The following is a 12,267-nucleotide window of genomic DNA, read 5'->3' as shown; positions in this document are numbered from 1 at the left end:
TCAACGAATGAGATTACTACAAATGACATGATGTTCAGTGGTGTAACTCCAAGCGTTGATACTTGAAAGAGACTAGCGAGTTGTCACAAAATAATATTTCGTTGGAGCTGAAGTGGACTTCGGAATTAGTTTAAAGAGGGTCATTACCAGGGGCCTTTTAAATTTCACATCGAAGCACACTGCCTGTCAGAAGTTCAAAGCTAAAAGGGGAGTTAATCGTTCCACGAATCACTTCTGCACGTCATCCACTTCAGGTTCTTGAAAGTGAAGGCAACAGCCCCGAAACCTTTGTACAAGGGTATTTGCATTGAGTTTACTCTGTGACCTTGAACCCCTTTCAACCAGCGTAACACCCCACCCACCAATAATCTACGCATCTCTAGCGCCCACAGCTGATCGCTGCCTTGTCTATTAATTACATCACTAATTCATGTGCCTAATTGGCCACATGTCACATAACAGAACATGCTGCATATATTTTAATTAATTCCAATTAAAGCATATGACAAAAGGAAAACAATAATTACACCCAAAACACTGAAATTACAAAAATCAAATACGCTCATTTTAATTCAAGTAATCAAAAGAACACATGGAATTTGAAAAGTGGTTAAAGAGTGTCTGAGGCAATTCAATAAGAAATCAAATGAACTGTACAACCTGACAATATTAATGGGCACGCATTCCAGAACATTTTTTTTGGAACTAAAGAAAATGTTTTAAAGGTAAACCTGGTTGGTAATACCAGACAGTGCAGATACATAACAATGTGGTAGAAATGAAACCATAACACGGTGAATCTACCAAATGATGCGACAGTAGGATTTTTTGGGGGGTTAAGTGAAGGATTTGACTTTAAAGTCCTAAAAATCAGTAAACCACTAAATTAAGAGGGCATTCATAGCCAGTAAATGAGAAACTGTAAGAAATGCAAATACCATGAACAGTGCTTAAATACAGCATGAGGTAACATGGAACACGGCGTGCTCTATAATATTGTCATTAAGAACTCTTAACAAAATCCCAGGGTTAACCGTTCCCCTCCATTCCAATGAGTTGAAAATTAGTCACCAGGAAATCCAGAGCGTGTGCATAATTTAAGACTTTAGCTCTTGAAAAAAAATCCAGTTACGGTAGACTGTGGCTAGTTGCTCTCTATGGCCCTCTCCCCGCCGGGGTACGTCACTGGTTGTATACCTCTGTTACTCTGATATGCCACAGCTTGATTTCCTCTCGTTATTAAGTGTATAACTCTATTATGAACTCCTTTAACCTGGGCCCAGAACGACTGAAGATGTTTTCCGTCTGCGGCTCCCACATCCCCCATACCTGATTCGTGGGCCCACGAGGCTCCAGTAAAATATCATACTTCGTGATAATACGTGCACATTTAATTACTTTGAATTCAACTTTTGGAATTGATTCGTGTACCTTTACCCAGGGTTCAAATCATACCTTCATAGAGATCTTCATAGTGGAGGTTGACAAATGCGTAAACTGAACACAATTATTTTTTGTAGCAACTTTTTTTCTAGAACTTAATGATAAATTTGGACGTGTTTTTATCATTTCTCTCTGCAAACAAAAAACTAAAGTAGATTAACCATATTTAAACTACTTTTGTGACGTCATTCTGTTCAGTGAAGTGTAGATTATTTTCTCTGAATCTACAACTTCGTAAAGAATCTACAGTGAACTGAAGATTATTTTGGAGAATCTACAGGTATTGTGAACAGTACCTGCAAACAAGTAAAAAGTTGAAAATTTGAAGTCCAGTCTTTTGTGTGAACAATTATGTTCACGTTCAGGGTGGTTTTTTTTACTTCAACACGATTTAATAAGTAAAATTGTATTTTTGTTTTATTTAGGGGAAAATTATAACAATTATGACAATAACGCTTAAACAATATCTCTTTTTAAAACCTACTTTTTAGGACTAAATCTGTTAAATTCTCCCGTTAAATGAAGGATTTTTATGGTGTTCGTTTTACCCTTGTCCCTCAGCATTTTAATAAATTCCTATTTTTAAATATAAACTGTTCTCTGAGCAATTTATTTTTCATTTTGTGACTCTTTTTAAAAATGTTTATACCATGCGCTAAGTGGTGTTCAGTGGGTGCAAATGCACCCACTGAAAAGCCGTTTGAACCCACAAAAATTTTGTCACATACTACGACAGGGCGATCAACTTTTTCGTTTTGCGACTCGCATCATAACCCAGAAAAAAATGACGGATCATTTGCACCCAAGCGATTCTGCTTTGCTCCATGACCTCTGCACGCGGTTGCTGTGGGTGCAAGTGTGGACCCCACAACTGCACCTGCAGCCACCCCGTACCGAGGTCTGGCGCCGCCACTGCTCAGGAGAATGGAGACTGTTAATACCCTCGCATGGGCGATTCGTAAGAAATTGATAAATAACCGAAATAATCAAACTGAAGCCAAGATGCTTACCGCTCAGTAATTTTTATGTGAAAATCCAATGTTACCATTTTCCAAACGAAATAATTCTATATCTTATTGAGCATGTCGATGTATATATCCACGTAACGAGTGTCAAGATCAGGGAGCTTTATTTGAGTGGCCAATAAAATAATCCAATTAAGCTTCAACATTAGAATCACATCCATTGCAAGAAATAATTAGTTTACACAGTCTAGCTGATTTCCGTAGCTTTAACTTGCATACGTGTATGACTTCATATGGATTTTAGAGGCAATGAAGGGTGAATAATCCATCCATTGGTGATCCTAGAGTTTTAAAGGTTGTGTTCCAAAATGCTTCCCCCACGTCCACAAGGCCACTGATTTGTTGGTGAAACAGCATTCTGTGCGTGTTGCTGCGTGTCCAGAATTTTACCAACATAGTTAGCACTTCACATGAAAGCAGACTAATTGCCTCGACAGTCGTAATTTCATTATGCCACACTTCACATCATTCAATTCAGCATGCCATTAAAATTATTAAGTTTAACTGCAGAGGGTAAGAACATGTCAATATTCTGGCAGGAATAAAACCACCATCTTTTAAAAAGAGAGAGCCTTGTTCAGTTGGAACACCACTTCCATCAAGGACATCATTTGTTAAAGCATGCAGCTAAACACAAAGAAACGCATGTGTACAGGTGTTGTAGATTTTTGAAATTTGATTTTTATTAAGTATGCTTATGAAGAACTATGGCTGTGTGTCAAGATGGTACGGAGTAAGTCGGGGGCCTGTATTATTTTTAGTTGGCCAGAATCTTGGGCACTGCAAAACACCCCCTCCCCATTCTAAACAACTTGAAAAAGGCTCTGGTCACTATCATCTGTTGCATTTCCTTGAAAATTGTGAATCATCTCATGGAGATTTCTTGCTTCTTGAATAAACTTAATAGCACAGTGCTACCTAAAAGTGTAATGACAGCAGCAACATAAGATAATATTTAATTCTTGTTAACTGTTCTTGATAAAAAAAGAATTCCCAAATAAGACTAGTTTGCAAGAGAAATTTGAATATTGTTGCCATTTCAAGGTGTAGGAAACACGAACTCATGGTTTTAGGACATTTGTTTACAAAACTACAGCACGTTGTGGCTTTACAAAGCCTAGTTTCACTGATAAAGGCAACCTGCTCCTCTTAATACTGCAGTGGATTTCTATGACAGCAGCTAAAAAGAGATGCACGATTTGGTGGTGTTGCTTGTTGGCAACCATATAGTCATGCAATTTAGCATCAACAAGTGTCAGCAAACAAATTCAGTGTCAACAGGGTATCAACAACCTGGAAGTGCACTCTTAAAAGACTCTCACATCCCTGTAATAAAAAAAGTGGACAAATTCATATTCATTGTCTCACATGAAAACAAACAAATCTCACAGAGTGGAACTTGCCATCTTCTGTGTTTTCCTAGATCAATCGCACACCGAGATAGCAGCCAGTACGGCTGCATGAACAGCACTGCGGCTTCTGTACTTTGTCCCTCAAAATATCACATTCAAACATCATTTCAAATAAACCTATTATATTGAATGTATTTAGGAGTCTAATTTTTTTACGACAGATCATGTATTATTTGTTGATTTGATTGCTTGTTGATGCTTAACAGCAAGAGCCCAACCAACAAGCATGATATCACAGGTGATGTGGTCTGCATGATATCACAGGTGATGTGGTCTATACAGTAGACTCACAGAGCAGGGCTCAGAAAATGCTCAGTGTAACTGAAGAAGGCATCTGCTCAACAATATTTCATGTTTAATGACTTGCATATGTAACATATGCTTCTGTTCCATAGCCAAACCAAACTGTTCCTCAAACAGTAAAAGTGGTATTTAACCAATGCAATAAATGGCAAGAAGTTGGTCACATTTCGCATTGTCAAAATGTTGCCAGGTGTTGCTTCTTTGACCATTTTACATGATTCCTGATTCAAATAACTGTTCTTTAAGACTATTAGAAGTAAAGCCTTTATACTTGTTAACCAGGAAGAGCTTGGATCTATATGGCTTGTCATGTTTTACAGTTAAAGAGTAAAGCTGTAGTCACAGAAAGCCTGTTGAGTGGGCCACAAATTCAAATTGATGATGTCGAGTTCAAGTTACAACATCAAATTCAACTAGGGAACTCGCCTCAACATTTCTAGAAATAGGCTCAGGAATGGTCATAACGTTGTCTTGCTGAGGTTTGTGAAGCCAACCCCTACACATGTAAGAATGACCTTGTCTCCGCCCCTCCTTTGCCCTTCCTCCTCCTCAGTTACTTGCTCCTCCCCTTGACTGCCTTGCTGCACCTCCATCTTGAACATGAGTTGGAAGAAATCTCGCATGTGGCGCATAAACTGGATCCTATCAAAACAGAATATCAAATGTACATAAATAATGCATTTACTGGATTCTATTTAACCTCACTTGCGCATAAAAAGGTTAAAACAAACAGTTAAAACCAATTGTAACACTCACTACAACTTGAATATCCGTTACCAACAGGAGCAATTCATAAAACTATGCACCAACAAGCATTTATCTCAAAGACATCACTTTACAACTGTAAGGTTGAGATCTTTCACTCATCTATCATCCATTCTCCATTGCTACAGTGAAACATACACAGCTTGTCCTGCTGTGAAAGGAATACTGTTCACCAGGAAGGTAACAAGCAATGTCACTCACGTGTACGGTGAGAGTGGACCGGTGAGTAGTTTGGAGACGTCTGACTGGCCAAGAGCCATCAGAAGAAGTGTCAAGCTCTGATGTCTGGAATCCACACAGCCTCCCTAGAAACCAACAGGCAGGGCAACATCTATTAACATGCCAGACAGACAATAACTTTGGCTGGGGACTTTCATTGTGTACTGTGATTATCAAACCTATTAGTACAATCACATAGTGAGCTCGCTAGGATTGAACTGTCAAAGCCATCCAAACTGATATTTTCATTCAATGTGTCCTAACTGGAAAGCAGTGGTAACAACTGGAACAATCAGAGTCTGTGGTTTGTTGTGGAGTGTTCTTTGATCTCCATCGCTGCAATGTATAAAACCCTGTTGTCATTTCTAATGGGCCATATATGTGGATTTGGTTGTCTGTTCCTACTATTAACCTACTAACCTATTACTAACCTATTTTTTATCCTTAATGGGTATGGATAAAACTGCTTAGAAAATTATCATCAGGTAAACCATGACAATAAACATTGCTCATCACAAAAGATTTAAGCCAAAAACTTTATTTTTCCCCGGTGGTTATATGTATTTTGCACATACTAAATGTTTTCTTCCACAAAGATTACAACAGAGTTGAACAGACAAGTTAAATGACATTAACAATGCAAGCTGATCAGAAACAAATGGTAAACACAGAAGAAATAGATAACAGTTTTAATTGTGTGATTATTTCAACATTAGACAACCAATTGTAAACTCCCCCCCAAACTGACAAAGGCTTTAGAATAACTGCTTTCTTACCCTGTAGATTTCTTCCATCAATAACATTGCCGTCTGCTTGCCCAGGTCCTCAGGAATTGTGGGAGTCTGGCCCTGCTGATTGGACGAGAGTTCAGCACTCAGGAATGCACCTTCTGTGGTTTCAGCAACTAATGACAAGCCAAACCCTGGAGATCTGTGGTTCAAACCAAGATTCCTTACAAATATTGAACTTCCGTTGGAGTACATCAAACAAGTTCCAGTACTCTTGATTGAAGCACAGAGTATGACCTTTTACTGCACCTCATACATATTCATGACTGAGAGCCGAATTCTCACTGGTCCATTAACCATTACATGTGAGTTACGATTTTTACTCTTAGCCAACTGGGCACATAAGGATCCAAGCACAAATCAAATACACAATTTAGTCTAGTAAACTTTTCCCTACTGAGTTTTCACTACGCGTGCGCTTTATGAAGCGGCCATGGAACTTTTGCCTTTGGTGAATTCCGCATGCATAAGAATTGCCCTTGCTACACGCAAAAAGATGGAAGCACATATGCAAGTTGTACAGCATTTTCACACAAAGCCTAAAATGTCAATGCCACCTGAATACATGTATGTGAGAGGTATAGGAACACAAAATGTGGTTGGAAGGTAGACAGTCGATCAGCTAGTTTATCAATTTCCAATACCTTAGGGAGCAACCATCGATCCACCCTCAAATCATGTTATATTTGTACACTGTTCAATAGGCCAAGTAACAAAAGAAAAACTGCAAATGCAACTTTAAGGAAATCCAAGGCATGCAGCTTCAGAAATCTTCTGAGAGAAAAACTACTTTGGTTTCAAAGCTTATGAAAAGACCTTACAACATTTAATGAAAAGAACCAGTTGGGTGCTTCACAAAAGCAAGGTCACTCGCAAATAAAGCCCCTCACTCACCAGTTTGAACTTGTTTACTGCTAGTGAGTCAGTGCATAGCCACATTGCTAGGGCCAACCTTACATGCATCTACCAAGGTTCTCCCATGACACACAGCATGCTTCATTTTGAGCATGTGCTATGCGAACACTGTACTCCATCTATACAGTTTCCATTGATGTCCAGTTTGGAAACTATTTAGGGCTAATTTTAGTACACTGCCTCATGCAACATGAGCCTTGTATTACGTGACAACAATGAAGCAGGATTCCAAGTAGTACTGTAATTTGATTATGCTCAGCAGGGGATATACAGCATACAGAAATTGAAGGAAAAATTATTTGGAGGGACTTACTTTCCCGACTGTGGACCCTTCATATGATCAGTGTAGATGTAGATATCGGGCAGAAATTGGTTCAGAATACTACGGGCTGCGTCAACAATTCGATTAGCGACGGAAGGAGATACACGCATAGCATATCTGTTAGGGTCAGTGAAGGATAAAAGACTTTGCAAAGGGCAATCAGAAAACAAGTGGTAAACTTCCGGTTTCATAGATGCCATAAACAAACCATTGACTGCATGGGTCATTCAATAAACTTTTCCGAGAATGAAAAGGAAAAGAAAAACTCCGGATGAAGGATACGCTACTCCTCGGACCCGCTTGATCTTTCCAGGTTTAGTAAACTGCAGGGGTCTTAGTGTTTTCTTGATGGGACATTTGAAGATGACCTCCCCACCTCCTCCCGGGGGTGCTCCTCTACGTGTGATCTGAGAGGACAAAAATGAAGGAAAAATCACCTTAGTTTGGAATTTGTCACTGATAACATATATCCGACTAGAGTCTGCAAATTTTTTTTTTTCAAAAATCTTCCTATTACATAATAAAGAAATACATGTAACTGTATACAGAATGAAACCTAACAAATCGTGAAGACATATTCAGGGGTTTGAGTAGCCACTTAATATTAAAGCCGAAAACAGCTTGCAAAAAGCTGAAATGTAAAAAGTTCCTATACTTTTGTACAGACCAGGTTTACGAAAAAGCTGAAATTCAGGATCAACATCTACACAAAAAAACTGAAATCAGCTAAACAGCTGAATTCTCACACCCCTGTATATTGTGATGATTCGAGGAAATTTTGTCCTTCAGTATTTCAGAAATACAGTTGGGATTAATCTATCTAAAGGTGTGCAGTAAAAGTGCTATATAAACAAGACGTACCTTTAGCTCAAGACCTTCATCAATGTAAAACTTTCTTAGGATGGGAAACGTGACTGTTCTGATGATATCCACCTGAAATCAGAAATCAAAATTAAAAGAAATTATCAAGTGAACAAATTGCAAATGGTAATATGTGTTTATGACAAAATACATACGATGTCTGCCGTATGATGAACAATAACACAAAACAAGTGACTGCATTACATTTAAACCTGTTCCACACAGGAACCAGTATTTAGTCTAATGTGTATTCTTCTAAGTCCTACCATAATGACAACTTACCGAAGGGTCAACCTGATCATTGGTAACCCCACGAAGCACAGCTTTGATTGGCTTCTTCATGAAGGGAGCCAGGCAAACCAGTGCTTCTAGATAGTAGCCAATAGCCCGTTGTGTACTGCAGTCATGTTCAATAGTTCCTCCACTCAGCAAGCCAGGCTGGTATAATACACTGGTTCCTATTGATATTATGAACTTACTGTTAAAGAGTATATTCCCGGTACAGTGTACATAGATGTACACGTGTATTGTTGTATGTAAATCCGGGATTTTTGGGGGGGAATGAGAATTATTCAATTTAATGAGTAAGTTTACCCTAATCATGAGCCTTTTACAATGAATCATGATTTGTAATACAGTAATAGTCAGAATAGAACAGTACTTGATTTCTAAAGAAATTTGTAGATAACTAAGATTTTTGAGGGAGATGATGGATTGTTGGTTACCTACCAGCTTAGGTTTACAATGGACACAGTGCATACCAGTAGCTGGCAGACTCTCAATGTACCTCCCATCCATCTTACTATCCCTACTCATTGGGTCAGAAAGTATTCCTATAAACCCTCTCAACTCTCTGGGAAGGATACTGCGATCAATGCAACCATTTTAGGTGCTACCAATGTTCATCAACCACAGCCAACCCTCTCTGCCCTCACAGGTATCCATATTCATTTATACTCCTGGCTGGAGAGGAGCAAGTGAGGAGAGGGCCTTGCCCTAGTTACCAGTATTTGCCTCTTGCAGGATTTGAACCCAGATCTTGCAATGTGGATTTACAAGCCCTCAACACAACCGCTGTACAATATTCCTCCTATTTCACTTCGAAGCGGCATTACAATTGACTGTCTACAAAAACTTCATTAGTTTACCATCAGCTTTAAGGACTGCTGGATTTCAACACACAGTTTATTTTAACAGAATTTGTTTTGCTATGTAGTTGAATCTTGTGATAGTTTCTCGGTAAGTACACAAAGGTACAGCAGTTTAGTCTTCAATAGTCCAGACGGCAAGTGAAAGTCAACACTGAGAGATTAGAAATAATGACATGAAACAATTATACACGGTGGAGGCTTCTTTTTTCACATAAAAATGGCTTCAATTTAACGAAATATTTCCATGTGGCAAAGAGTGTACAGCATGTACAAATTTAGAAATATCAATATCGTACTGAAGTACATAGCCTTAGAGTGTTCTTTCGACTTTTCCCTTGCACAGAGTACTTTGACTCACCTCCTTGGCATGCTAATGGTATTTACAAGGGATGTAAAAGGGAGTTTGGTCTTGGCTTTTGCTCAATTACCTCTTTGTACCTACATACCTGTTTCATTGACCTCAATTCTTGATCCATTTGTAACTTTATCTAGTAGTCGGATTAAACTTGCTTCAAAATCTGAAAGAGAAAAATCACAGAGGGTGGTGATGGTGACTGGTCAGTGAAGAGATTTAATACATGTCTGTGTAGCAGGTTATTAACCCACACTATGTCCATTTGCTTTTCTTTCACAAACAATAAAATATGGGGATGAAATGCAGTCACCCGTACTAGGAAGGAATGTGATTTCACAGAGGGGGGCTTTGTAAGTGATAAGGCCATTTATACTTACAAATTATACAAAAGAGGCAAATTGGACATTACAAAACATTTGCAGTGTAATTCACTTGAGTTGAAATGTTGCAAAGTAGTCTAGGCCTAAAGTCTTTCCTTCCAGTGGAAGTATGGGGCAGCTCGGACATCCGGGATTCTTGCAAAATGACAGGTACTGTGCCAGTGAAAACAGCGACCTTGGCGAGGTACGCACGCACCAGCCAGTCCGAGGATCGGGTTATACAATCTTTCTTTGATCTGTACGTACACGTGCACTCATTGCAGTTGTTTTCATCGATGCGGTGTGGTTGCTACCCGTATTTTGTGAAACTCCCAAATGTCTGTCTGCGCTGCCCCATAATGTACTTGGGAGTTGTCCTCTTGAATACTCCACTTGGAAGTCTCACTAAGTAAGAGGCTTTAAGGGTGTAGGTCTAATGCCATCCGTAATGAACATTTCAGCGTAATCTTGAAACTTGCACAAATTCACTGTATGCCATCCTGAGTTGATTTGCCTTTGAATGAATCCTTTGATAGGATGATCATGGAGCTATAAAAAAGGATAGCTCCATGGGATGATCAAGTCAGGAGGGAGTACAATTAATTTGCACAAGACAAACATAACATGAATACTAACATAATCATGATAATGCAAAGTGTACATGCACAATCAAGATAGGACAAACTTCACACATGCCCCCAGAACCGTGTGGCTCGTCGTCCGCCGCGCGCTCACACCATAGCTCCATGCTCCATCCAACACAGTTCTGGGGGGTAAGTATTCGCACACGTGTTCACTGTGCTGTGATCAGCGTGGCCATGCTACTGGCATGCGACATTCGCGTACGTAAGTTTTACAACACAAAAATTGGAATTCCCATGACATTTGGAAAGCAAAAGTCACACCTCGAAGTCCAGGATCATCGTCTTTGTGTCTTATTTTAACTATTTTAACTGGTTTCCCACTTAATGTTGCTAGGACAAGTCTCTGCCTGAAGAAATTGCACCCTTCATATTTCATTGTGATCGCTGCCATGCTTACGTGAACCAATAGTTGTCAACGAGGGCGCTATATACAAAATTATAATGAAACATAAGGGTGCACCCCAGTAAGTAAATTCCCATAGACACCGCTGATAAATCCTCGTACATGTACTGTACTTCGACATTCTTCAACAATACCAACAACTCTCACAGATGTTTATAGGCCGCACAGAAAAATTATGTTCGACTTTTTCTCTTTCATTTTCCTTTCAATTTTTAGTGGGTTGACCGTTGATTTTTTTAGTTATTCAGTGGTTCAGAGGTTCAGTGCACTACCATCCTTACTCCAAACGTTCATTAACTTAAGACAGACCAATTAAATCTTCAACTAATCCAGGCAAACGAGAACAACTATCTTCACTCACTATATCCATGGACAATTCTGGAATGGAGTCGCCTTACCGACCTGTCTAGAAACAACCCACATTGAACTCCATCAGAATTCATTTAGATAAGATTAATATTAGCGAACTCTCTATCAAGTGCATTTCAAAATGTAATCCCAACTGGCACCATGGCAGCGTTATATGCACGTAACAGCCCCACCATAGGCGTTTTTGCAGATAGTCTCACCCAAAGCGGACCACCCCTAAATAAAGAAAATTTTCCTACTGGCCGGAAAAGAAGCCATTTTGAAAAAGCAGTCTCCAAAACAGCTGAATAACTTTCCTATTGCATCCAAACCGCATCAAATTAGAAGCCCTAGGTCCCAGGCCAGAGGTTCAGTGCAATATCTCTTCAATTCCCCTGGCCAATTTCATAGCTGTAACAACTCTCTAACAGGAAATATTTTGAGTGTAGGATATCATTTTTAATAATGGACTCGGTGGAAGGCTTTTGGGCCTACTTACGGGGGTGCACCCACAGCACACCCAAATGATCTCTCCTCTGTTCTGTTCTCGAGTCAATTCCGTCAGTGGCGTATGGGGGGAGGACAGTTTGACCCCCTCCTGACATGTTGCTTTTTTGCTGCAGTTAAAACCAACAGAAATTTTGGAACGGTACCCCACCTGCTGGGAGGGTGAGGATTCGGTTGAAAATATAGGACAGCCATGTTTTGACCAAGAAATCTTTTTTGCCCTCCTAAAATACATACAGTTAATAGAATTCTCGAAAGAGGTAATGGTTTCTGCAAAACCATTCGCATTTTATTATACATGTAAGCACACTGGCAGATCTAAACCCCAAATGAAGTGAAACAGTGAAGTGGTATGACCAAGAAAAAACTGCGGAGATAAACGGGCAATTAAGACATTTTTTCAGGTACCGTGACAACGGAAGCCCGTAAACTACGCTTTGCGTATAT

The 12,267-nt window shown here is 39.4% G+C and overlaps 1 protein-coding gene across 1 annotated transcript; it reads right to left on the bottom strand.

Annotated features, from left to right (window-relative positions):
* Positions 1 to 543: 543 nt before the first annotated feature.
* Positions 544 to 10,968, bottom strand: rcl1 (RNA terminal phosphate cyclase like 1). Its single transcript, XM_022249843.2, has 9 exons — positions 10,824 to 10,968; positions 9,651 to 9,722; positions 8,336 to 8,511; positions 8,054 to 8,125; positions 7,475 to 7,599; positions 7,184 to 7,309; positions 5,944 to 6,097; positions 5,150 to 5,253; positions 544 to 4,825 (listed from the first exon to the last, which is right to left on the bottom strand). The coding sequence occupies exons 1-9, from the start codon at positions 10,951 to 10,953 to the stop codon at positions 4,642 to 4,644; spliced, it is 1,143 nt and encodes a 380-aa protein (XP_022105535.1). The 5' UTR covers positions 10,954 to 10,968; the 3' UTR covers positions 544 to 4,641.
* Positions 10,969 to 12,267: the final 1,299 nt, after the last annotated feature.

This window comes from Acanthaster planci, linkage group LG12 (genome assembly GCF_054643075.1).
Source record: "Acanthaster planci isolate LZ-2023a linkage group LG12, COTS_SCS, whole genome shotgun sequence".
Classification (NCBI taxonomy): domain Eukaryota; kingdom Metazoa; phylum Echinodermata; class Asteroidea; order Valvatida; family Acanthasteridae; genus Acanthaster; species Acanthaster planci.
The sequence above is the reverse complement of the archived record's forward strand: the minus strand, read 5'-3'. Positions and strand labels throughout refer to the sequence as shown.